This window comes from Oncorhynchus gorbuscha, linkage group LG07 (assembly GCF_021184085.1).
Source record: "Oncorhynchus gorbuscha isolate QuinsamMale2020 ecotype Even-year linkage group LG07, OgorEven_v1.0, whole genome shotgun sequence".
NCBI lineage: Eukaryota > Metazoa > Chordata > Actinopteri > Salmoniformes > Salmonidae > Oncorhynchus > Oncorhynchus gorbuscha.
In genome coordinates this window covers 17,461,608-17,489,021 of record NC_060179.1, presented here as the reverse complement: position 1 = coordinate 17,489,021, position 27,414 = coordinate 17,461,608, and the positions used below count along the sequence as shown (strand labels likewise).

At 40.0% G+C, this 27,414-nt stretch overlaps 2 protein-coding genes, 1 non-coding gene and 1 pseudogene across 9 annotated transcripts in view; 2 read left to right on the top strand and 2 right to left on the bottom strand.

Annotated features, from left to right (window-relative positions):
- Positions 1-2,780: 2,780 nt before the first annotated feature.
- Positions 2,781-11,595, bottom strand: LOC124039566 (tripartite motif-containing protein 55-like). 3 transcript variants are annotated; one of them, XM_046355671.1, is made up of 9 exons: positions 11,249-11,595; positions 10,677-10,846; positions 8,391-8,574; positions 8,117-8,212; positions 7,177-7,410; positions 7,047-7,069; positions 6,805-6,929; positions 4,093-5,116; positions 2,781-3,523 (listed from the first exon to the last, which is right to left on the bottom strand). In XM_046355671.1, exons 1-8 carry the CDS (start codon positions 11,366-11,368, stop codon positions 5,016-5,018), a joined length of 1,053 nt encoding a protein of 350 aa, XP_046211627.1. In that variant the 5' UTR covers positions 11,369-11,595; the 3' UTR covers positions 2,781-3,523; positions 4,093-5,015. The 3 variants fall into 3 exon arrangements, with proteins under 3 accessions (XP_046211627.1, XP_046211629.1, XP_046211628.1); XM_046355673.1 differs by having other exon boundaries at positions 8,391-8,571; XM_046355672.1 differs by lacking the exon at positions 2,781-3,523 and adding an exon at positions 3,947-4,052 and having other exon boundaries at positions 4,598-5,116.
- A 1,456-nt stretch (positions 11,596-13,051) lies between these two features.
- On the top strand, positions 13,052-13,137 carry trnay-gua. Its single transcript is given in 2 exon segments — positions 13,052-13,088; positions 13,102-13,137. It is a non-coding gene; the product is annotated as a tRNA-Tyr (tRNA).
- Positions 13,138-14,463: 1,326 nt separating this feature from the next.
- On the bottom strand, positions 14,464-22,059 carry LOC124040484 (annotated as a pseudogene).
- LOC124039565 (high affinity cAMP-specific 3',5'-cyclic phosphodiesterase 7A-like) overlaps positions 20,696-27,414 on the top strand; it is a 39,620-nt gene continuing 32,901 nt past the window's right edge. For 3 of the 5 annotated variants that reach the window (XM_046355669.1, XM_046355668.1, XM_046355667.1), the window contains exon 1: positions 25,715-26,746. In XM_046355669.1, coding sequence (XP_046211625.1) covers positions 26,609-26,746 — 138 coding nt within the window. In that variant the 5' untranslated portion in view covers positions 25,715-26,608. Of the gene's footprint in view, positions 20,757-25,713; positions 26,747-27,414 lie in introns of those variants that run through there. The other 2 variants (XM_046355670.1, XM_046355666.1) reach the window with 2 other exon arrangements.

The window sequence follows — 27,414 nt, the reverse complement described above, 5'->3', positions numbered from 1 at the left end:
ATTGCTATTGTTAATGCATTTATATTAGCCTACTGATGACTTGTGCCACCAAATTGATCCAGACAAGGTAAAGAAAAAATTACATTAGAATCGAAGTCAGAGAATCACTGGAAATGTGAGCACAATAACAAGCTGAGAGGAGTTAGTGAGATGACCATTGCCTCAAAGGAGCCTCCTTACAATTCAAGCCTCATCTACCTAGCTGTTTCAAAACACTCCTCTATGAAGGAGCGCCACTCATTACACAGTCCAAGCCACTGCTTCGCTAGTGACAAGACAACAAAAACACAGGAATACCAGATGAGCTCTTGTGTGAGATGAGAGTGGCACGCGTCTGTATGCCCTGATCCTTGATCCGTAGTGTCAACATAAACAAAATAACTGTGTCTGTGAGTCATTCAGCTTATTGTCTGCCCTACATAGCAACAGGGGGCTCATTACAGTGTGGAGCCTAAATTGTAAATGTTGCAGTGAACCATGCTGTGAACAGTGAACTATGCTGTAAAGCTGATTGACAAGATAAGTAAATGATGGATCTGGATCCGGGTGTGTGGATTGTTAAAGCACCACCACAAGATTCACCTTACACACCCACACCCTCCACTGGGCTGGAAGACACTATTTGGATTACGCAACAAGCTTCCTGACATCGTTAACTGAACTGAGGCAGTGAGATGTGTGAACTAACGCCTGTTTAATGCTAAGAAGGAGGCATAAGGGAAATACCACATAGAGAAATGGTGCTGGAGGCCAATGGAAATGACTTTGGCCCACATGCCCTGAACGGTCTACACTCTGCTGGAAGACAAAGTATCTACAGTGAGGCAGTAAAGACAAATGGTGCATTATGATTTTCTGCACAAAGGAAGAAGGACACCTGAACAAACAAGTGGTTTTATTCACACATTTTATGCATGCAATATAATGTACACTGTGACAAAATGCAGGCAAAATATCTTCTTTCTTATATTTTCTATGAGAGAAGTCTGCTTGCCATCTCTTACAGTAATTGAAAAACCTAGCCATGTATATATTAAACCTGGAGCGCCTTCAGAGCGCTTTCACACCCGGTGACTTTTTCCACATTGTGTTGTTACAGCATGAATTTATAATAGATTACATTTAGATTTTGTGTCACTGGCCTACACACAATACACCATCATGTCAAAGTGGAATAATATTTCTAGACATTTTAAAATTGGATAAAAAATGAAAAGCTGAAATGTCTTGAGTCAATCAGTATTCAACCCCTTTGTTACGGCAAGCCTAAATAAGTTGAGGAGTAAACATTTGCTTAATAAGTCACATAATAAGTTGCATGGACTCACTCTGTGTGCAATAACAGTGTTTAACATGATTTTTGAAAGACTACCCCATCTCTGTACCCCCACATACAATTATCTAAGGTCCCTCAGTCGATGAGTGAATATCAAACACAGGTTCAACCACAAAGACCAGGGTTTTTCCAATGCTTTGCAAAGAAGGGCACCTATTGGTAAATGAGTAAAAAAACAAAACAGATATTGAATATCCCTTTGAGCATGGTGAAGTTATTATTTACATGTTGGATGGTGTCTCAATACACCCAGACTACAAAGATACAGACGTCCTTGTAACAGGGAGTTTGCGCAGGTCTCCTACCTGGCATAACTACTCTCCCTTCTAGCCTCCCCCCAATAATTTTTTTGGGCTGCTTTTCCGGCTTCCAACCGCGTCGCCGTGCTGCCTCCTCATACCTGCGCCTCTCCGCTTTTTCCGCTTCTATTTCTTCCTTGGGACAGCGATATTCTCCCGGCTGCGCCCAGGGTCCTTTTCCGTCTAATATCATCTCCCAAGACCAGAAGTCCTTATATTTCTGCTCCTCACAATTAACAGGGAGAGTAGGCTCAGGTCTGACTCCTGACTCAGCCACTCTCTCTCTGCACTCTCCCCCAATAAATATTTGGGGGTTACTTTCGGTTTTCGCTCTGCGTCGCCGTGTTTTCCTTTTTGACTCCATTCGTCTATAGCCCTCTTCGCACTGCTGCAGGGAATCCCAGGCGGGCTCCTGCACTCGCTCTGGGTCGGCCGCCCACCTGTCGATTTCTTCCCACGTCGTATACTCCATGCCTCTACCGTCCATAACGTCCTACTTTAGATCCTGCCAGTTTACACACTGCTCGGTCTGTGAGTGGTGGGTGTTTCTGTAACGGCGTTCGTTTGTTGAATGAAGAGAGTCAGACCGAAATGCAGCGTGTAGGTTACTCATGGCTTTAATGAAAGTATCGCGGTACATGAAATAACTGAACTAAATACAAAAACAACAGAACGTGAAACTAATTACAGCCTATCTGGTGACTACAACACAGAGACAGGTACAAACACCCACAAAATACAAAGCGAAAGTCAGGCTGTCTAAATACGGTTCTCAATCAGAGACAACGACAAGCACCTGACTCTGATTGAGAATCGCCTCAGGCAGCCAAGCCTAACTAGACACACCCCTAATCAGCCGCAATCCCAAATAATACAAACCCCAATACGAATACAACATATAAACCCATGTCACACCCTGGCCTACCCAAACATATAACAAAAACACTAAATACAATGACCAACGTGACAGTCCTTCCTAACTCAGTTCCCAGAGAGGAAGGAAACCATTTCACCATGAGGCCAATGGTGACTTTAAAACAGATACAGAGTTGAATGGCTGTGAAAGGATAAAACTGAGGATGGATCAACAACATTGTGTTAATCCACAGTACTAACCTAATTGACAGAGGAGACAGGTACAGAAGGAAGCCTGTACAGAATACAAATATTCCAAAACATGCATCCTGTTTGCAATAAGGCACTAAAGTAAAACTGCAAAAAAAAACTGCAAAAGAAATGTACTTTATGTCCTGAATACAAAGCATTATATTGGTGGAAAATTGAACAGAACAAAACCACAGAGTACCACTCTTCATATTTTCAAGCAAGGTGGTGGCTGCATCATGTTATGGGTATGCTTGTCATCAACAATAACTAGGGAGTTTTAGGAGGTATACAAATAAACAGGATGGAACTAAGCACAGAGAAAATCCTAGAGAAAAACCTGATCCAGTCTGCTTTCCAACACTGGGAGGAAAATGCTCTTATCAGGTCAATAACCTAAAACACAAGGCCAATTATACACTGGAGTTGCTTACCAAGACAACATTGAATGTTACTGAGTGGCCTAGTTAAAGTTCTGACTTAAATAGGCTTGAAAATCTATATTAAGACTTTAAAATGGCTGTCTAGCAATGATCAACAACCAACTTCACAGAGATTGAAGTTTGTTTTATTTTTAAATGAGCAAATATTGTACAATCCAGGTGTGGAAAGCTCTTAGAGACTTACCCAGAAAGACTGAGCTGTAATTGCTGCCAAGGTGATTCTAACATGACTCATACATTTTTCATAAATATTTTACAAATGTTCTAATTTAATTTTTCACTTTGATATTACAGTGTTTTATGTAGATCGTTGACAAAAATGAAATCAATTTGAATCCCACCTTGTAACAACAAAATGTGGAAAAAGTAAAGGGGTATGAATACTTTCTGAAGGTACTGTATATATTATTATACTATGTGAATTCATAATGTAACCAAATACATATATATATTTGTATACTTTTTCAGTAAAAAAAACAACAATAAAAGGCAGAAAAATCTTCTGGAAGTTCTTGTGAGATGTTCAGCTGATGATATTCTCTAATGATGTAGTTCAGATCATGTGGCATCTTGCCAACAATAACTAGGGAGTTTTAAGGTTCATTAAAACAACACTGCTGCTCAGACAAAACTCTACAACGGCAGTCTGAGGGAAAAATGCTAAAATTAGCCACAAAAAACTACTTTGTTAGCATATTTCTTTAACAAATCAAATTTAATCAGGCTAAAAGTCTTCCTAAATAGTGAACTTCCTGACTCCTGAAATGCACTCACATTGGGAAAAAAACATGTCCACATCCAGCTGCATCCAACCACAGCTTTGGGAGGAAGTCCCGGGAGAGTTGTGTGTCAGAAGGATCTATCTATTACCTGTGATCGTTGACAAAAATGAAATCAATTTGAATCCCACCTTGTAACAACAAAATGTGGAAAAAGTAAAGGGGTATGAATACTTTCTGAAGGTACTGTATATATTATTATACTATGTGAATTCATAATGTAACCAAATACATATATATATTTGTATACTTTTTCAGTAAAAAAAAAAACAATAAAAGGCAGAAAAATCTTCTGGAAGTTCTTGTGAGATGTTCAGCTGATGATATTCTCTAATGATGTAGTTCAGACGGTGGCATCTTGCCAACTTCATTAAAGAAACAACACTGCTGCTCAGACAAAACTCTACAACGGCAGTCTGAGGGAAAACTAAAATTAGCCACAAAAAACTACTTTGTTAGCATATTTCTTTAACAAATCAAATTTAATCAGGCTAAAAAGTCTTCCTATAGTGAACTTCCTGACTCCTGAAATGCACTCCTATTGGGAAAAAAACATGTCCACATCCAGCTGCATCCAACCACAGCTTTGGGAGGAAGTCCCGGGAGAGTTGTGTGTCAGAAGGATCTATCTATTACCTGTGCAGGTGTGCTTCAGGTAGATGTTGTCCATAGGCACTGATCATGGATCAGCTTAGCTTTCCCCAATCCTAACCTTAACCATGAGGAGGGGAAAACTCAAAACTGACATTAGAACAATGTCCAGGGGCAACTTCATCCTACTCCTGCAAGAAGTATCTTTGAGTCTGGACCAAAGATGGTGGATAAGTTAAGATGTCCCTCTCAGGCCGTTTACCACTGAAAAGGAAAGGATCAGTTCCGGTCTGATTAACGAGGTGGCTCTCACATAGGCTTCAATGCATTAGCAGCTGGGTTTGGTCTGCTTAGTTCATTGACTCTATAGGAACCAGAAAAAAATGAGGGAGTCTGTCTCACTTCCTCTCCATCTCTGTTTGGGCCATGGCTGATGGTTGGCTGTGCTCTGTGGTTGGCTGAGTTAAGGGGCGGGGGATGGGAGTGGGGCAGCTGTTGAGGATCCACCTCCTACTTCAGCCTCTGCCTTTCCCCCATCTACCTCCTCATACTCATCTTCGTCATCTACAGACAGAGGGATATTGAAGTGAGAGATAAATGTCTGATAAACAACAACGCAAGAACTACATATACTGCCCATGGAAAGCTTAATATACAGTTGAAGTCGGAAGTTTACATACACTTAGGTTGGAGTCATTAAAACTCGTTTTTCAACCACTCCACAAATTTCTTGTTAACAAACTATAGTTTTGGCAAGTCGGTTAGGACATCGGCAAGTCGGTTAGGCCAAGTCGGTAAGAACATTGTTTACAGACATATTATTTCACTGTATCACAATGCCAGTGGGTCAGATAGGTTGACTGTGCCTTTAAACAGCTTGGAAAATTCCAGAAAATTATGTCATGGCTTTAGAATCTACTAATATGTTAATTGACATCATTTGAGTCAATTGGAGGTGTACCTGTGGATGCATTTCAAGGCCTACCTTCAAACTCAGTGCCTTTTTGCTTGACATCATGGGAAAATCAAAAGAAATCAGCAAAGACTTCCGTAAAAAAATTGTAGACCTCCACAAGTCTGGTTCATCTAATTTCCAAACGCCTGAAGGTACCATGTTCATCTGTACAAACAATTGTACTCAAGTATAAACACCATGGGACCACGTAGCCGTCATACTGCTCAGGAGGGAGACGCATTCTGAGATGAGCGTACTTTGGTGCGAAAAGTGCAAATCAATCCCAGAACAACAGCAAAGGACCTTGTGAAGATGCTGGAGGAAACAGGCATAAAGATATCTATATCCACAGTAAAACAAGTCCTATATCAACATAACCTGATAGGCCGCTCAGCAAGGAAGAATCTGCTGCTCCAAAACCAACATAAAAGAGCCAGACTATGGTTTGCAACTGCACATGGGGACAAAGATCCTCTGGTCTGATGAAACAAAAATTTTTGGCCATAATGAAGAAATGTCCTCTATTGTGGATGCTTTGCTGCATTATGATGGCATATATTGAATATTGCAACATCTCAAGACATCAGTCAGGAAGTTAAAGCCTGGTCGCAAATGGGTCTTCCAAATGGACAATGACCCAAAGCATACTTCCAAAGTTGTGGCAAAATGGCGTAAGGACAACAAAGTTAAGGTATTGGAGTGGCCATCACACAGCCCTGACCTTAATACTATAGAAAATTTGTGGGCACTGAACTGAAAAAGCGTGTGTGCGAGCCAGGAGGCCTACAAAGCTGACTCAGTTACACCAGCTCTGTCAGGAGAAATGGGCCAAAATTCACCCAACTTATTGTGGGAAGCTTGTGAAAGGCTACTTGAAACGTTTGACCCAAGTTAAACAATTTAAAGGCAATGCTACCAAATACTAATTGAGTGTATGTAAACTTCTGACCCATGTGATGAAAGAAATAAAAGCTGAAATAAATCATTATCTCTACTATTTTTCTGACATTTCACATTCTTAAAATAAAGTGGTGATCCTAACTGACCTAAGACAGGGAATTTTTACTAGGATTAAATGTCAGGAATTGTGAAAAACTGAGTTTAAATGTACTTGGCTAAGGTCTATGTAAACTTCCGACTTCAACTGTAGCTTTCACCTAGCCTGTTTTCAGATCAATAAAGATGACAGCCCGGAAACAAGGAAAGTAAACCACACAAGACAATTGAGATGCACCCCACCCTGCAGGGGCAGACAGAATGAGACACAATAAGATGTTTCACTACCAACTCGTCCTACCTGAGATGAAGTCAATGCTACGCAGGGCCCTGCCCTCTCTCCAGAAGTTAACAGTGTAGTGATCCATCGCCTCATATCCTTGCTCCACCTTCTCCAGGTGGGAGGTACTCGACGCCTCCCCAGTCCTGACACACACACACACAGGGGAGAGTCAGGCTTTGCCTTATTGTGTATGGTGTTTAGAGATATGTACATAATGCGGTACATGATACGCACTTTGTTCCGTCAGCATGTGTACTCACCTTTTAAGGAGGTCTTTTACAGTCTGTAAGACAGAGAAATGGAAAGGGTTACTCTAAATTCCTGATTTATGTGAAAAGTTGAATCAGGATTGAAGCCTGAATGTTAAGGGAGAGTGTTTGTGTCAGTCACCTGTAAGAAGACAGCCATCTCTGGTTCCTCCAAGGTCTGTATGCCTGTCTCTACGGTCTTACAGCTCCGCTCCAGGTGCTCTTTGTACTTCTTGGTTAAACCACGAATGTAGTTGAGCTTCTCTTCCTGCTCGGCCACCACCTTAGAACTTAAGTCCCTCTTCCTCTCCTCCAAGATGGCGTACAGATGGTCAAACTTCTCACACAGCTGGGACTTCTGCCTCCTGCCATTCTCCTGTGCGCAGGTAACCACACACACATGGACGGACAGACAGACGGACACAAACACACAAGCGTTTTCTCCCATTGCCTTGCCTAATGATCATGACCCAGCTCTGACCACGATCCAGCTCTGATCACGATCCAGCTCTGACCACGACCAGCTCTGACCACGACCCAGCTCTGAACACGACCCAGCTCTGAACACGACCCAGCTCTGAACACGACCCAGCTCTGAACACGACCCAGCTCTGAACACGACCCAGCTTTGACCATGACCCAGCTTTGACCATGACCCAGCTCTGAACAAGAACCAGCTCTGCATGACAATCCTGGGTAACACCACCACGGGTGACACAGAGGGGACTGGAGCCACTCCAGCTTCCTCCCCAGTACAGTTGTTACTAGCTCATCAACTCCAATGTGTGTGTGTGTGTGTGTGTGTGTCCGCTCTCTCCCCATCAACTCTCCTCTTGGTTTCTCAGTATGAGAGAGAAACGGCAGAATACTTAGTGTGTTTCTTGGTATGTGTGAGGGAGGACAAAGTGTCCGAACTTATTAGTTTATTTTTGTGGGTGATAGAAACAAACAGACTTAGAACACCTTCTCATTTTTGTATAGGGGGGCTCAATACAGTAACATCCTGGTTTCAGTTGGCTGTGTTAGTGAGAGGCAGACAGACAGAGACAGAAATACAGGTGCTGCCACACTGGCCCAGTCACCTCTATGGTCCGGCAGGTCTCCTTTAACTGACTGATGATGCCCTGGATCCTGTCGTTGTTCCCCACCATCATCGCTATCCCGTCAGTCAACTCCGTCTGGGGGCACGCAGTACACACACACACACACACACACACAGAGCCAAAACAGTCACTGAGAGAGTTGCAATGCACTGACATGCGCAGGAGGCAACTGTCCCATTTCACCTACTGTGCATCTCTTGAAGATGTTTTCCTACATCAGTCAAGACCATACAGCAGATAATTGGGTCCTCACCTTCTGTGTCTGGTACATGCTTTTGAGCGGCGCCACCTCACAGTCCTGGTGGGCTCCAAACACCTTGCACATGGAGCAGGTGGGAACGCTGTGGGTCACACAGTAGATGTTGATCTTCTCCTCCTTGTGCTCTTGGCACATGGCCTGCTCCTCTGTCCTCTCTGGGGCCGCTGGCTTGGCGCTGCTTGAAGGGGGAGGGAGACATGATGAGACTCCCAATACTAGGGGTGCATCTTACTGTAATAGTTTAGTGGCTTCCTCTCCTGCTCAGTTTCCTTCCACTGGATGTTGTGAGTCAGGCTGCCTGCCCATGATAACTGAACATCATTCAGTCATGATAAGACTATCAAGGTCATGATAGGCTACATCACATCCTAAGCCTTAAGCATCTGTACAAACAGTATCTAAATGGAGTGACGTGTGTGTCATACCTTAGTTTTTAGTCACCCTTCCTCCCAACACGCACACACACACACACACACACACGTCGGCTCGGAGTATATCATTGTATTACTCGGACCAGAGACCTCCTGCCAGCCAAATCAACCCTCTGACTCACTGTGGGACCATGGGTTAATATGGGCACCAGCGGCTGGGTGACATATACACTGCCTTTAAGCACGCAAAACTACACAATAAGCAAGCGTACCTCTCCTTCTCTTTTTTCCTCTATCAAGCTATTGAATGTCCTCAAACACACAGAGCACCCCTCACCTCCATTCCACTCTATCCCTCTCTATGTCGAGCGAAAGAGTTTTGTCTCGTGAATAAAGTCTAAAGCGTTAAGCGTGATGTCGAGTGAAAGGACAGTAGAGAGCTAGATTACATTGCCTCAGGGCTCCTATTCTTCATAGCAACACATTCATCTGATGGATTCTTATAGCACTAAACCCTCCAGCAGACACCATAGACAAGATGACACTCTCACTACAAAACCGCGGACACTTAGCTCATTTTAGCTAGCGGGAGTTAAATATAAACAGTAATCCGTCATGTAAATGTGATGTTTGTGATCTACGTACTTCCTTGACTGTATTTAGCTCCAGCTGTTGTCATCGCTGTGGCTTCTGGAGGGAGAACATCTGATTGAAGGACGTCATCTACTACTGTATTTCATTATTTCTTTATCAACACTATTTTATGATCTACTACTAGTCACCTTCATCAGCCACCATTTGTCTTTATAAGGCAGCCTGGAATACTTGTATACGAGGCCAGAAAAGTAGTCAAGATTGTAGAAAACATTCAGTATGAGTGGCAGCAGGAGTTTTTCCACAGTAAAGATTGAGGCCCAGCTTTGTCTTGGTCAGGTGTCATGTCATGTGACGAGGAATCAGGAAAAATAACACCTTTCAACACTGGAGTTTCAACACATTTTTAATGTAGGCTGTATGTAGTTTTTCAGAGCTATCATTATACAGTGGGGCAAAAAAGTATTTAGTCAGCCACCAATTGTACTCTCTCCCCATCAGTTCTCCCACTTAAAAAGATGAGAGAGGCCTGTAATTTTCATCATAGGTACACTTCAACTATGACAGACAAAATGAGAAATAAAATCCAGAAAAATCACATTGTAGGATTTTTAATGAATTTATTTGCAAATTATGGTGGAAAATAAGTATGGATTTCTGGATTTTTTCTTTCTCATTTTGTCTGTCATAGTTGAAGTGTACCTATGATGAAAATTATAGGCCTCTCATCTTTTTAAGTGGGAGAACTTGCACAATTGGTGGCTGACTAAATACTTTTTTGCCCCACTGTATATGTCACTGTCAATGCCCTAACTGGCCTATTTTAACAAATCACTGTTCGTCTTCATGTAAGCAATTCACTGTTCGTCTTCATGTAAGCAATTCACTGTTCGTCTTCATGTAAGCAATTCACTGTTCGTCTTCATGTAAGCAATTCACTGTTCGTCTTCATGTAAGCAATTCACTGACATATTGCAAGTAGTATTAGAGCCTGGGAATGTAATACAATGGGTGAATAAGATAAGGATATTACACATTCAAAAAAACATTTTCCCCTGAACTCACAAAATAGAGTAACTGGATGTTTGTATTTAGTTTGTGGTACAGCAGGACCGTGATGGTAGTGTCTGAGACAGACTCTATTTCCTTTATAATTACTATTTAAAATGATTCCTGAAACAAGCTAGTGAGAACATGGAGAAAATGGTTTCCCCCCAGTTTGCTCATCTGTTCATGCACCTTGGCTGGAAAGTGAAGTACAGGCACTGGAAGTATTATTTTTCCTTTGGACTCCTATAGTGTACAACTCTCTCACCTGGTGGACTCCTGTTTGAACATGTCGATGATGTTCTCCACCAGCAGGTTCCTCTGGAGCCCGTAGACCCCATGGCGGTCCAGGACCACCTCGTGCCTGCAGGACGGGCACCGGAAACGGCCACCGGAGGTCACTGACCCCCCTCTGGTTGGGAGGTATGGGTTGGAGGCCTAGACAGGATAGAACAGACAGGGGCATATTAAAATGTATACCAAATGTAATACCTATTATTATCTATGCCTAATATTTCATCTGTAATACTATAGTCACATTTGAGGCTACACAAAATGACATGGGAGCACATAGCTGAGATTGAACACTGCAATGGCTCATGGGAAACAACAAGATGAAATAAAACACAAAATGAGAACAGTGCAGAGGTTTTGGTGTACATAGCTTATGGGCATGGACAAGAAACAAACAAAAACAATATCCCTGATATACAGTAAAACTAGTTGTTATAAATAGACCAACAAATAATATAGTTTGTAGATTAAACACGGTTTAATATATATGTCTACCAGAAAAAAGAACAGCTATTTATTACTTACGTTATTGCAGGACTACTTTACCTGAAAGATATCATTGGCACACTTTCTACACAGGTTGTGTTGACACGGTAAAATGACCACTGGTTTGGTAAATGTTTCCAGGCAGATGGGACAAATCAACTGCTTCTCCAAATTGTCCATGACGTTTCTCTTCTGATACACACCCACTCACTGCGTTAAGACGTTAAAAGTGTCAAATGAATAATAAGAAATGGTTAATTCGGCATTATAACGTCCCAAGCCGCTTATTTCAGAGTAAAATTGAAATGTAGGTCCACGGTAATTGCTCCGGTTCAACCTGTTCCTCACACTGAGTATAGTGTGGCACCCAAACTGGCTGCTCGAGCGGGTGTCAGGGCTGTTTTTAGAAAGTGTCAGGTCGAAGGTTGCCATGTTTACATGCCCATATATGAAAATGAGTCTAGATAGGGCTTGGGCAGTTAATGATTCCTCGCAGTAGTCTTTAAACTGACCCCATTTAATGTAAAGCTGTGTGTCATCAAACTGTTAGCCTATATACAAATATCATTGTATAACAAAAGTGTTTGAGGATGTGTTGTTCAGGGGAACAACATGAACATGTGACATAATAGGCTATTTATATTGGCTGTGGTAGGATTTACATTTTGGACTCAACTGATGTTTTGATGAGCATCGCAGTTCGTTGGTAATCCTAGGGGAGTTCAGTAAACCTACTAGAATTTCAGTGGGCGCCCTGAAACTGTAAAAAATTGACGAACGCTCCACCATTTGAGCTTAATCCCCTTGTGGTTATTACATTTGCAAATTAGAATCCACCTGTGTCTGATGAACAGTGGCATACACACTATGATTGAGTATAAAAGCAGTATAATGAGCCAATTTGATGTATTATGGTATTTAAAAATAATATTTACGCATATAAAACGTATCAGAATATATGATCAGCATCATGAACAGTATGTCGTAGTGTAAACAGTACAGTATCTCGCAGATCAAGGAAGGAACGTTCATCCAGTTCATGTTTCAAAACGTTCTAATGTTAATCATCCAGTTACATTGTATCAGAATGTTTCATATGAATACATAGCAACACATGACTGGCTACAAAGTAATTTCAATGTTTATTTATGGAAAATAGACAACAACACTGATTGGGAAGTTCGGGAAAAGATTTGGAGAATGCGGGCATCGATCCCGCTACTTCTCGCATGCTAAGCGAGCGCTCTACCATTTGAGCTAATTCCCCTTCCTATACAATGGCAGCAGTGACTCATATAAATGCATCAGGCTATTTGGAAAGATGCGTCGAATGTGAGTAGCTGGTTAGTTTACTATGTTGCCACCTCCCTCTCGAAGTTAAACTTTTTAGTCTGTCGTCAGAGTAACAACAGCTTCCATGACACTTTAATTTAGGAAACAGTTCATTACCACCATGTCAACCTTATTAGACAATTTCGCTAACGTCGTTACAGCTAGTTTAGTTTTAGTCTAGGAATATACAGAGTACTGTCCTAGATTTTATTAATGGTTGCACACGGCCTCAGTATATTTGACACGGCTCATGCTCGCTAGCTCGTAACGTTAAATGTGTTGAATGCGTTTGAAGCGAGATGTAGCTAGCTACCTTTAGCTATGGGCATATCTCGTTTGTTTTTATAATTCGCAATCTAAATGTGTGACTGCTAAAATGTCGTTTACTCAGATATATTATTCGACGCTAAGTAATTAATTACAGAAAGTAAACTCGGACACCAACCAGCCACATATATCCATATATATAATAATACATGCACACACATTGTTACGTATAGATACCCCGCTAGTCAACGGTTTCATGTACTCCCTTCGATAGCTCAGTTGGTAGAGCGGAGGACTGTAGAGGTTACATAGCGATCCTTAGGTCGCTGGTTCAAATCCGGCTCGAAGGAGGATTTTTTTGCTCACCTGATTTGTGAAACCAGACCTAACAACAGATTTAAGTATAATTTGTACGCCTATATGTTTGTAAGATGCGTAATGTAATTACAAAAAAAGATGTTGAAGTAACTTTTCAAAAAGGAAAGTCTATTGCCACATGACACAATTCTAAATCTCTCAAACCTTTCACAGCCATACTTACGCCTACTATACTGTATAACAAACAACACAAAACAATAACTAACACAAAACACATTGCACACAAAGGAACACTCATTCATAATTTACAAAGTGTAGTCAAGGGGTGGAATGGACGCCTTCTGGGATCTACATCAGGGAATGAATCCCCCTTAGACCTGGGTTCAAATAATATTTAGGGTATTAGGGAAGGAAGTATTTAGATATATTTTTGTTGTTGTTGAAAAGACAAGTTTTTGAATATTGGAATTTATTTGGAAATACACTTGGAACGTCTGCATCCCATGCATTCAACCCAGGTATTTGAAAATAGTATTTTAAATAACTATTTGAAAATAATTTCAAATAGTAGGCTATTTTTGGGAATTATTTGAAAAAACTTGAAAATACTTCCAATATAAGTAGTTAATTCAGGGCACATTATTTGAAAATGCTAAAAGACACAGAAAATAAGTTTTTACAGTGCATTCAGAAAGTATTCAGACCTCTTGACTTTTTCCACATTTTGTTACATTACAGCCTTATTCTAAAATGGATGAAATCGTTTTTTTTTTTTTACCCCTCATCAAACTACATACAATAGCTCATAATGCTAAAGCAAAAACTGTTTTAAAAAATAAAGTTATTAAAAATAAAAGGCTTGTCCTCATGGCTTGGTTTTTGCTCTGACATGCACTGTCAACTGTGGGACCTTATATAGACAGGTAGGTGCCTTTCCAAATAATGTCTAATCAATTGAATTTACCACAGGTGGACTCCAATGAAGTTGTAGAAACATCTCAAGGATGATCAATGGAAATAGTATGTACCTGAGCTCAATTTCGAGTCTATTAGCAAAGGGTCTCAATACTTATGTAAATATGGTGTTTCTGTTTTAAAAAATATATACATTTGCAAACATTTCTAAAAACCTGTTTTTTCACTTTGTCAATATGGGGTATTGTGTGTAGATGGAGCAGGAAAAATATTTACTTAATACATTTCACAATAATGCTGTAACAAAATGTGGAAAAAGTAAAAGGGTCTGAATACTTTCTGAATCCACTGTAAATAACAAATACTTAAATACACATGTATTTGAACCCAGGGCTGGAATCCCTATGACATCACCAGTCCTCTAATGTCTGCTCTCAGGTGTGTTAGGGATAGGCCTGTCGTCCGTCACCAATCAACCTGGTATTCTTGCTGGTATTGGTTGGTTGCTGTATTATGGGGATGTCGTCAGCATCTGGAGAGGGTAAGATCAATTTATCAGTGCATTTAGTTTATGTTGTAATGTTACACAGAACTATGAAAATATGGCATATCCTCCAAAACTGTCCTAGAAATAAGTCTACTACAGGTGTAGGATCTTAATTTGAGCCAGTTTGATACAGCAGGAATAATCCTGCAGCAACAGGAAATGTGAATTATTATGTGGTTTATAATGAATGGAATTTTTTTTTAGGGGCAAATCAAGTCTAATATTTAAAGTGGAAATTACAAACTTTAGAAGCTTTTTAAACCTTGACTACTCTACAAGTTTGCAAAAAGAGTGATCAAGTTAAGATCCTACATTTGTACACTAACTATAGGAAGTGTCGTCTAGCCTCCTGCCTCCTGCTGCCGGTTGTCCTTTTGGCACCACAGACGAGGCACACTTTGTCACAGCCTGGCTGGCTTGAAGGGCCGCTTTAATCACTTCAATTACCCTGGGCTATCCCTACAGTAGTAGGTACAATTCCTATTGGTACATGCTCACAATAAATATGTTATCATAAGCAATGTGTTCTGAAGCCAAATATATGAGTAGGCCTTCTTATCATCCCCCCATGATGGCTGAGAGACTGTGCAGTGAGTGCTGGAAACAAAGGCCATTGTGAGATGGGGCTCAAAATAACTGCTTATGGAAACACATTTAGAGATGTGACTCAGAGGCAGTAATTATCAGTTATGTTGGAGAACTGCAGCAGACATGAAGAATAAAATCACACCCAACCTCCCACAGCTAACTGGCACCAGAGCAATGTATCATATCCAAATATCTGGCCCAAATATATCAAGTCTCTTTATTTTCATTAACAGGCTGACTTGGTGCGTTGGAGAAAACATCGTATTCACAGTCTATGCCATTCTGCTGTCTTCGTGACTTTGCTTTCACATCAAAGTCACTTCGCAGCATCAAATGTTTTCCCTTTAATAGATGAGGAAGTATCGATACGGTAGGAGAGTGATGTAGGAAGAGCTTATTAAAAGGGTTGCTGCTGTTGTTTCAACAGAAGGATAATAAAACTGCGAACTACAGGCTAATTCTGAAGCAGTAAGAGATAGTGTGTGAGGCTTGCTCAGGGTAGAAGTTGCCCTTAGGCACAGCATTAGCTTACCCTCCCAGAGTCCTAATCTTATTAGGAAGATGAAAGGCAAAACTGACCTCAGTTCAGTGTCAAGGGGCAATTTCATCCTTCTCAGTGGGGCTCACCTGGCTCTCTGTTTCAAAACCCTGCTGAACATTGTAGCTGCGAATACCCTCCAGGTGTGTGCTGCTCACCTGTCTCCATGTCTGTGCGGATCTGCTCCCCCAGGTTGCCAGGGAAAATGTAGGTGTCGGGGTCCTCCTCCCCAGGGGTTTTGGTTTTTACACATCCCACAGCAGCAGTTCAAGCAGCAGCACAGGCAGCAGCAGAAGTAGCAGCCTGTTAGCATGCTACAGACCATAAACAGTGTCTGCTACAGACACTATTAACACATGAACATAGACTAGATTTCCTTTTTCACACACACACACACACACACACACACACACACACACACACACACACACACACACACACACACACACACACACACACACACACACACACACACACACACACACACACACACACACACACACACACACACACACACACACACACACACACATGCATGAAATAAAAGTTGAATAAACGTTGAAGCTCTCTCAAAACTGCTGAGCCACGTACAGCCTGAGGGAGACATAGCTGTTGTAGATGTTCCTCTTGGAAGCATCTGGCAGGACGGAGTGGGCATTGTTGAGCTCCTTGAATTTATCTGTGCCGTTCAGGTTCTCTGGGTTCTTGTCTGGATCATGTTTCAAAGCAAGATTTTTGAATAGAAAAAAAGTATTACAAAAAAATGACTTAAATGTAAATGAAAAGATGATTCACTCCAGAAGGCTAAGCTAGCCGAAATGCCATCTTCTTCATTGTTACTATCTTGCTACTTTAGGGTCTTATCTAATGCTTTCAGTAAGAGGCTGCACTATTATCTCTCATTTCCAAGCTGAGATCTTTTCCCATGTTTCAGTGTGTATCCTGGCATCTCTAGACGCATTCCTGTCTACACTCTCAATACCTGCAGATCACTCTGAATACCTGCAGATCACTCTCAATACCTGCAGATCACTCTCAATACCTGCAGATCACTCTCAATACCTGCAGACCACTCTCAATACCTGCAGATCACTCTCAATACCTGCAGATCACTCTCAATACCCGTAGCTCACTCTCAATACCTGCACACCACTCTCAATACCTGCAGATCACTCTCAATACCTGCAGACCACTCTCAATAACTGCAGACCACTCTCAATACCTGCAGATCACTCTCAATACCTGTAGCTCACTCTCAATACCTGCACACCACTCTCAATACCTGAAGATTACTCTCAATACCTGCAGATCACTCTCAATACCTGCAGATCACTCTCAATACCTGCAGATCACTCTCAATACCTGCAGACCACTCTCAATACCTGCAGACCACTCTCAATACCTGCAGATCACTCTCAATACTTGCAGATCACTCTCAATACCTGCAGATTAGATCCAGTCAGCAGTCAGCACCATATCAACTAGTGACAAAGATGGGGTGAGAACCCTCAAATCTGTCAACACACACACCTGCCAGGCATTAGTACATTAGTACAATACTGATATAAGCACAGTTTTAGTTGGAATAGCATGTATAGCACAATTAAAGTATTCTAAGTCAGGCTAGAAAATGCGTAGATATTGTTGACAGACACCATGAAATAAATATAACCCCAGTCAGCTTTGCATAAAACAATAAATATAACTACAGTCAGCTTTACATAAAACAATACATGAAACTACAGTCAGCTTTACATAAAACAATACATGAAACTACAGTCAGCTTTACATAAAACAATACATGTAACACAGTCAGCTTTACATAAAACAATAAATATAACTACAGTCAGCTTTACATAAAACAATAAATATAACTACAGTCAGCTTTACATAAAACAATAAATATAACTACAGTCAGCTTTACATAAAACAATAAATATAACTACAGTCAGCTTTACATAAAACAATACATGAAACTACAGTCAGCTTTACATAAAACAATACATGAAACTACAGTCAGCTTTACATAAAACAATAAATATAACTACAGTCAGCTTTACATAAAACAATAAATATAACTACAGTCAGCTTTACATAAAACAATAAATATAACTACAGTCAGCTTTACATAAAACAATAAATATAACTACAGTCAGCTTTAAAACAATAAAATAACTAATAAATATAACTACAGTCAGCTTTACATAAAACAATAAATATAACTACAGTCAGCTTTACATAAAACAATAAATATAACTACAGTCAGCTTTACATAAAACAATAAATATAACTACAGTCAGCTTTACATAAAACAATACATGTAACTACAGTCAGCTTTACATAAAACAATAAATATAACTACAGTCAGCTTTACATAAAACAATAAATATAACTACAGTCAGCTTTACATAAAACAATAAATATCAACATAAAACAATAAATATAACTACAGTCAGCTTTACATAAAACAATAAATATAACTACAGTCAGCTTTACATAAAACAATACATCAGTTTAACTAAATATAACAGTCAGCTTTACATAAAACAATAAATAAACTACAGTCAGCTTTACATAAAAAACAATACATGAAACTACAGTCAGCTTTACATAAAACAATAAATATAACTACAGTCAGCTTTACATAAAACAATAAATATAACTACAGTCAGCTTTACATAAAACAATAAATAAACTACAGTCAGCTTTACATAAAACAATAAATATAAACAATAAATATAACTACAGTCAGCTTTACATAAAACAATAAATATAACATGAAACTACAGTCAGCTTTACATAAAACAATAAATATAACTACAGTCAGCTTTACATAAAACAATACATGAAACTACAGTCAGCTTTACATAAAACAATAAATATAACTACAGTCAGCTTTACATAAAACAATACATGTAACTACAGTCAGCTTTACATAAAACAATAAATATAACTACAGTCAGCTTTACATAAAACAATAAATATAACTACAGTCAGCTTTACATAAAACAATACATGTAACTACAGTCAGCTTTACATAAAACAATAAATATAACTACAGTCAGCTTTACATAAAATAATAAATATAACTACAGTCAGCTTTACATAAAACAATAAATATAACTACAGTCAGCTTTACATAAAACAATAAATATAACTACAGTCAGCTTTACATAAAACAATAAATATAACTACAGTCAGCTTTACATAAAACAATAAATATAACTACAGTCAGCTTTACATAAAACAATAAATATAACTACAGTCAGCTTTACATAAAACAATAAATATAACTACAGTCAGCTTTACATAAAACAATACATATAACTACAGTCAGCTTTACATAAAACAATAAATATAACTACAGTCAGCTTTACATAAAACAATAAATATAACTACAGTCAGCTTTACATAAAACAATAAATATAACTACAGTCAGCTTTACATAAAACAATAAATATAACTACAGTCAGCTTTACATAAAACAATACATGTAACTACAGTCAGCTTTACATAAAACAATAAATATAACTACAGTCAGCTTTACATAAAACAATAAATATAACTACAGTCAGCTTTACATAAAACAATACATGAAACTACAGTCAGCTTTACATAAAACAATAAATATAACTACAGTCAGCTTTACATAAAACAATAAATATAACTACAGTCAGCTTTACATAAAACAATAAATATAACTACAGTCAGACATAAAACAATAAATATAACTACAGTCAGCTTTACATAAAACAATAAATATAACTACAGTCAGCTTTACATAAAACAATAAATATAACTACAGTCAGCTTTACATAAAACAATACATGAAACTACAGTCAGCTTTACATAAAACAATAAATATAACTACAGTCAGCTTTACATAAAACAATAAATATAACTACAGTCAGCTTTACATAAAACAATAAATATAACTACAGTCAGCTTTACATAAAACAATAAATATAACTACAGTCAGCTTTACACAAACCAATCAATATAAGTACAGTCAGCTTTACGTAAAACAATACATGTAACTACAGTCAGCTTTACATAAAACAATACATGTAACTACAGTCAGCTTTACATAAAACAATAAATATAACTACAGTCAGCTTTACATAAAATAATAAATATAACTACAGTCAGCTTTACATAAAACAATAAATATAACTACAGTCAGCTTTACATAAAACAATACATGTAACTACAGTCACACCCTGACCATAGTTTGCTTTGTATGTTTTGGTTGGTCAGGGTGTGAGCTGAGTGGGCATTCTATGTTACATGTCTAGTTTGTCTAGTTCTATGTTTAGCCTGATATGGTTCTCAATCAGAGGCAGGTGTTTGTATTTATTAGGTAGCCATATTTAGGTAGCCTGTTTGGTGTTGGGTTTTGTGGGTGATTGTCCTTGTTACTGTCTCTGTGTTACTTTGCACCAGTATTAGGCTGTTTCGGGTTTTCGTGTTACGTTTATTGTTTTTGATTTGTGTTTACTTTGTTTCATTAAACATGGATCGCAATAGTCACGCCGCATTTTGGTCTGACTCTCTTTCACGTAAGGAAAACCGTGACAACTACAGTCAGCTTTACATAAAACAATACATGTAACTACAGTCAGCTTTGCATAAAACAATACATGTAACTACAGTCAGCTTTACATAAAACAATACATGTAACTAAATGTTATCGCTCTCTTTTTTTGCTGTATATTGTAATTTGTCATTAACATTTGATGATGCTCTGAAGCACGTCTGCTTGTTCATTTTTAATGATGCCAACATGCTCTGGAAATGCCACTGTTTACATATTCATTAACAACAAACAAGGGCTGCTCAAAAGCTAACCATTTGGATGGTTCCTGAAAGTGAATTCCAATTAGGCTAATTAAGAAGGACTAATTGTAATGGCACCTGTATGCGTCTGAAGTGAATTCCTATTATAAGTCATTAGATTCCGACTTACTACTGGACGTGTCGGAGTGCTTCCAATGGAAATGTATTGGTGAAATGAGAGAGAAGGCAGAGGTGCAAGAGGTCTTGACACATATTTTGGTTGAAATGTAAGTTACAGCATGTAGGTTAAAATAGTTATCCTAAACAAAATCTACATTAAGAGCGTCTGCTAAATGACTTAAATGTAAATGTAAATGTTAAAATGCGGAATTACACTGCAAAATATAATTGAAAACAGCTTGGGTTATAGCTGAGTGAATTGATCTTGATTAAGCATCAAAGGCCCCTGTCATGACACAATAACTAGATTAAGGTTGAGTACGGGGACCAGTAGGTTTTTATCAGCTGCTTTTCATGTTGTAGGACGTCTGTTCTTCTGTTTTATTGTAAGGTTCAGGTACTACTTGTTGTGTGGGTACATAGAAAGTGGGGCTGCAGCCATAACGCTAGGGTCTATTCCCAACGTGTTCTGACAAGCTTCCGAGTACACCCGCCCTGCATATGGGGGGCACACACACACACACACACACACACACACACACACACACACACACACACACACACACACACACACACACACACACACACACACACACACACACACACACACACACACACAGGAATCTTGTATAAGCCCTGACCTGTGTACAACAAGGGGTGCCATCTGTTCTGTAGTATTAATATTTTAGTTTTATGGAAGTAATATTGTATTCATGCAGCTATCTGACAATAACTGTCTGTGATTATAAAAGGTCTTGCAGCAGTCAGTCAGAGTGTCTGTCTGACTCACAAAGTCTTGTTTTTTGTCTCCTGAAAAACGGCCCATTAAAATCATTCCCACTGACCTCCATAGACATGGGTTGTTACATGACATCTGTTTGTGCTTTCCAGCACACGTTGCATGGTCACAGATCAATGTATAACCTGCTTCTGTGGAGAAAATGATCTTCGTATACTAACAAAAACAGTGTTTAGAGTATATAGAGTTAAATGGATGGAACGTTTTACATGGGTTAACATGCTCAAAGGGTTGCTGTCAGTGATGTCATATGCAGTTCAGTTTCTCCATTGAGGCATACAGTTATCTGTTGTCTTTTGTTTGTCTGGTTACTCCACTAACTAGCCAAATGACTTCCAAATTGTGTGTCCTATAGAAACAACCTGATGGGTCGGCCCAAATATTTAAGTGGGTCACCCACTGGTTTAACCAAGCACACAACTCAAGAAGTGAGGTGAAAGTGTGTGTGTGTGTGTGTGTGTGTGTGTGTGTGTGTGTGTGTGTGTGTGTGTGTGTGTGTGTGTGCCTGTAGGACTTATTGATGTTGTCCAGTGTACAGGTCTTTTGAGGCCCAGGACTAAGTATAGGGCCTCTCCTGAGATGGACAGGGAATGCTGCTTTTGTTCCGACATATTCTCTCACCATTACCTGCACAACACAGCAACCACAATGATTTGATTCCTGATATTGACTGTGTGGTTGTTCAGCTGATCCACTGATCTATCAGTAATGGTATACTGTTCACACAGCATCCCTATTCATCATTGATAGAACTGCTATAAATAGTAACAAATAATTTTCCACAGAGATTGTACCGTTCCATTGTTTTATCACTATGTTATCTCCAACACTCTATTCGATCTAAGAGTTGCTAAAGACATTGGCAAAATTCATCAGAGAACACAAACATGAGAACTTGTCACCTTACTGTTTTAACATGGACTACGAACACGAAAACAACAGAACTCAAAAGACTTAACTAAGAGAACATTTAGCCAATCACATCCTCTGCATTTGTCCACAGCTATTCCTCTTTCCCGTTCCTCTCTTTCCTAACTGTTCCTCTGTCCAGACCGTCAGCTCCAGTGCTCCAGTCGTCCCTGGGAGAGACAGACAGGTCAGTGGATTCAGGTGTCTGCTCTGTGGAGGACTAGTTCAGCAGATGAGATGAAGAAAACATACAGGTAGATAGTCATGTGCTCACGTTTCAGCAGGCCCAGCCGCCAGTGGCCCTAACATGATTGGCTGGAGGTTGGGTTGGGGTTTAAAGGGGAGTTGGAAGTAGGTCTACTATATTGCAGGATACTGAGGTGTCTGGGTAGAATAGTAGTAGTGTCAACGGATTGATGACTTTCTGAGAGAGGGTGAAAGATAATGTAAAATATTGAACGTAATGCTGTGCTTTTTAGTCTACTATCGTTTTAGTAGGCTTGATAGGATTACACCATGGGTTTCACAAAGCTTCTGCATTCAGTGACAGAAGACCACCACCTAGTGGAAGATAGAAGAAACGCAGAAAAAAAGTATTGTCCTCTTGTCTTCTTCCACAAGATGGCGATACATACATGCAGAGTGACATACATGCAGAGTGACATACATACAGAGTGACATACATACAGAGTGACATACATACAGAGTGACATACATACAGAGTGACATACATACAGAGTGACATACATGCAGAGTGACATACATGCAGAGTGACATACATGCAGAGTGACATACATGCAGAGTGACATACATGCAGAGTGACATACATGCAGAGTGACATACATGCAGAGTGACATACATGCAGAGTGACATACATGCAGAGTGACATACATGCAGAGTGACATACATGCAGAGTGACATACATACAGAGTGACATACATGCAGAGTGACATACATGCAGAGTGACATACATGCATAGTGACATACATGCAGAGTGACATACATGCAGTGACATACATACAGAGTAACATACATACAGAGTGACATGACATGGTGTTAAAAACGTAGGTCGAAAAGGGTTTGCAGGTGGACACAAAGTTTACCATGACCAATATGCATTATACTCACCTAAGCTCCATGTATATAAAGACTACAATAATTATAGTAATATTGTATCTTATAATTTAGATTGGGTAGAGTTTGCAAACCAGTGATTATTTCAAGGAGTGGCATATCACAGTTATAATGTATTGTTTATGGTGTTGAAAGTCCAAACAAAACAACAGATTGGAGTCACATTTTATTGACGGTTTATTTCCTGATCTGAAAGAAGATACTTGTGGCCCCTGGGGAAACATCAGGTAAGCAGCTCACCTGTCCCTGGACTCCCTTCTCTATACTCCGTGTCTCCTGGGCTTGCACACTGACTTGTGTGGCTAAGCATGTCTACCTAGGGACCAATATGTGTGTGCTTTAAAGAGACCGTAGGAGGAATTAATTAAGAAATGCTTTCCTACCCTTTCCCGCAGACAGTCACACTCATGGGAGTGTGCACACACACCCACAAGCGCGCACACGCACACATCTCATTTAGAGTGGTTGAGTGGTTTGTTGAAAACATTTTGTAAAACCTACCAAATCAACACCAACCTCCACTACACTTTTAGAAATGTCTATTAACAAATGCAGCTTAATAGCCACCACAGCTAAACCCAGTCATTCTCAGTTGATATCCAACCGAATGAGGCTAGATAGGCTTGTCCTTGGCTAAGGGCAATATGGGGTTCCACTATCATGTGCCTAGCTTTCTTTGAGGTTGAGTGACTGGCTGGTGGAGTGATTTTAGCTCAATGTTGCTTCGGTTGCCTGGAAAAGACGCAGGACCTCGTGGCAGGGAGTGTGATTGTGTGGAATTGCATTCAGAGTGCCGTAGAAGAGAGGGAGAGATGGAAGGATGGAGTCGAGGAGAGGGGTATAGCCCTACTCATTATGCCCCTCAACTGGCATTCAGCCTGACTGTTGCCATGGTGCAGCTCAGGATTTTCCCCCAGCTCTCCTACATAAGGAAACAACAAAAAAAATGGTCTAATTGGAATGTAAGTAGAGGTGGTTCTTAGAACAGTGTTTTCAGGGGAGAAATCTGGAATGGTGTGTTCCTTGACTTCTTGGAAATAAGGTCTTATTTACATCTAACCTACTACTCACACAACGGACAATAGAGACACACCGGACAATAGAGACACACCTGACAATAGAAACACACCTGACAATAGAGACACACCTGACAATAGAGACACACCTGACAATAGAGACACACCTGACAATAGAGACACACCTGACAATAGAGACACACCTGCCAATAGAGACACACCTGACAAGAGACGCACATGACAATAGAGACACAACGGACAATAGAGACGCACCTATCAATAGAGACACACCTATCAATAGAGACACACCTGACAATAGAGACACACCGGACAATAGAGACACACCGGACAATAGAGACACACCGGACAATAGAGACACACCGGACAATAGAGACACACCGGACAATAGAGACACACCGGACAATAGAGACACACCTGCCAATAGAGACACACCTGCCAATAGAGACACAACGGACAATAGAGACACACCTGACAATAGAGACACACCGGACAATAGCCACTTACTGCAGGTACTACTTGTTAGGTCAGCCTGACATTGATGGAGGAGTAGTATGAATTCCTTTCTCTCTCTCTCTCTCTCTCATACATTTGTGGGAAGTTCTCCTCCCTACTGATTGTGACAGACATTCACTGTGATCTCAAATGAATATCATGAATAATAATATGTGTATTTGATTGTTCAAATACTATTCCTACCCCGACACCTGTCTAGGAACAATAAAAACCTTTCAGATAATTAATGAAGGTAGGGTAGTCAATAAGTCACTTTTCAAGTAAGTAGCCTATTATTATTTGTATTATTAATGTGAACTATGAGACACCATACAGCTTTTATTAACAGATCATACAACATTTTTGAAGAGTATTCCACTAAATTCCACCATAGCCTCACATTGAAAACAGTTGAGTACTACTTCTCAAGTACAACTGGGTGACTCATGCAAGAAAGGTAATCACAGGCAATGATGTGGACCTCTCTAGGGCAAACCCCATTGTGGTGGAATACCCTTGTGGAGGTCTGCGCCGTCGGTGTACGACTGCTCAAATCGGTATTGGGGATCGCCCTGGACATGTAGCCAATAGTGTGGCTTGTTGCAAACAAAATCTACGCCATTGTCCAATCACTATAGATGTGACACTGGTAGCCTTGCTGCAATTGGATAACTTGGACAAGGGCGTCTTGTTTTCTCTCCAGCAGCTCCATCTCTGGCAGGTGGTGTGTTCGAGAGAAGCCTCATGTTTAGAAAGGTAGCTAGGTAGTTAAAGGAAATCAATTTACCTTGGTTCACATTTTTGCTGCAGTTTATTTTTGTTTGATGTGCCAATATTTTTCCCGGACGACGGGTTTAGGTGAAATGGACGTCGGGTTTCCCCTTGAGCCAGCCACTTTCTTTTGAAATCACACAGTGCTGCATTGAGTGAGACCGATGTGTGGTGAATCACGGGTGCTATTTATCCTTGCATTGAGGAAAAAAAGATAGATATTGATAGTTTCTTCTCGCACCGAAAATCTTGAATGAATACCACGAACCACTGCTCCAATATGTTCCTCGTATGATTCCTTTCACTTCACCCACTAGTGATGTACATCGGCAGCTGTTTTTTTTTAAGTGGTCTTCCCTTTTTGTTTTGATTTGGAGACAATGCGGAGCCATATCACGACGAAGCACGTCTGAGGCGAGTTTTGGAGAAGACAATGAGGAAACGTTTTTATGAAGATAGAGAAAATATAGAGGCCTCGTCCTTTGAGGGCCCAAATCTGTGTAGAAAAAGGTGCTAAGTAGCAGCATGAATAACATCCCCGGTTAGAATGGGAACAAACGAGACTAGCGGCATAGGCAATGTATTAATGACGGCGATTTTGGCAAGTTTAAAGCCGCCTAGAACAAAGATAAGTAGCTTTCTTCACTGCTGAAGTATTACAACGGATTCCCTCCACACAATTACAGGAGGAATACCGCTCTACAATCAACCCTCTTATTTTCCTGCATTTTACTTTCCATTTGATCAATTTATTTCCCATTTTAACTGATTTTTATTCGTTTTTTTTTTTATCTGGATCCAACTCTGACTTTGTTCAATGGAAGTATGTTATCAGCTGCCGGTTTTGCCTCTAGACAGGCCGGTTCCTAAGCATGTCCTCAGCCGGAGAGGAGCCATCAGTTTCAGCTCCAGCTCGTCTCTCTTCGGGGCTCCTGATCCAAGGCAGCTGTCACAGGTAATGTCTCGTTACTTCAACTGGATCGGTTTCAAATGAACTGTCTCGGCTCTCCATAATGACACTACATAATCAATTTGATGACATCTCATGCACTACCTAATAACTAACTGTTGGATCGCTTCTTTCAGATTCATATGAGTGGTATGGGAACCCCGCAGGTGGTAGCCTATCGATTTGCAATGTCACTCTAAAACTACAAAATGATCAGTAAAAATGTTCAAGTGGTTAAATGCAGTCACTCTTCAACTCAATGTATTGTTAAGCTACATTGTCTGAATTGTTGCAACGCCTTCAAGTGTTAGTTGCAACAGCTGTCTACTTGTCACTTTGTGCAATTGTCACTTCGATCTAGTGTGTTCCAGTCTAGACACATTTAACAGACTCGTTAAATAGGTGAGCCACATTGGCTACTCCTTGATTTCTCATCACGTTGTATAGGAGGCCTATTCATGGAATAGTTGTGCAATGTAGCTTAGGCCCATGAGTTACAGTATTTTGTTAAGGAAACTTTGGCGCAAGGAAACAATGATATATGAGCGGGATCTGATAACCTTAACTAACACGATCACAGAATGATGAGGACATCGACTCACGTGTTTGGTAGTTGATAGTTAGCCATCCTACAGAGTAATTGTATGTTAAATAAGGGGTGAATAACTCGTGTC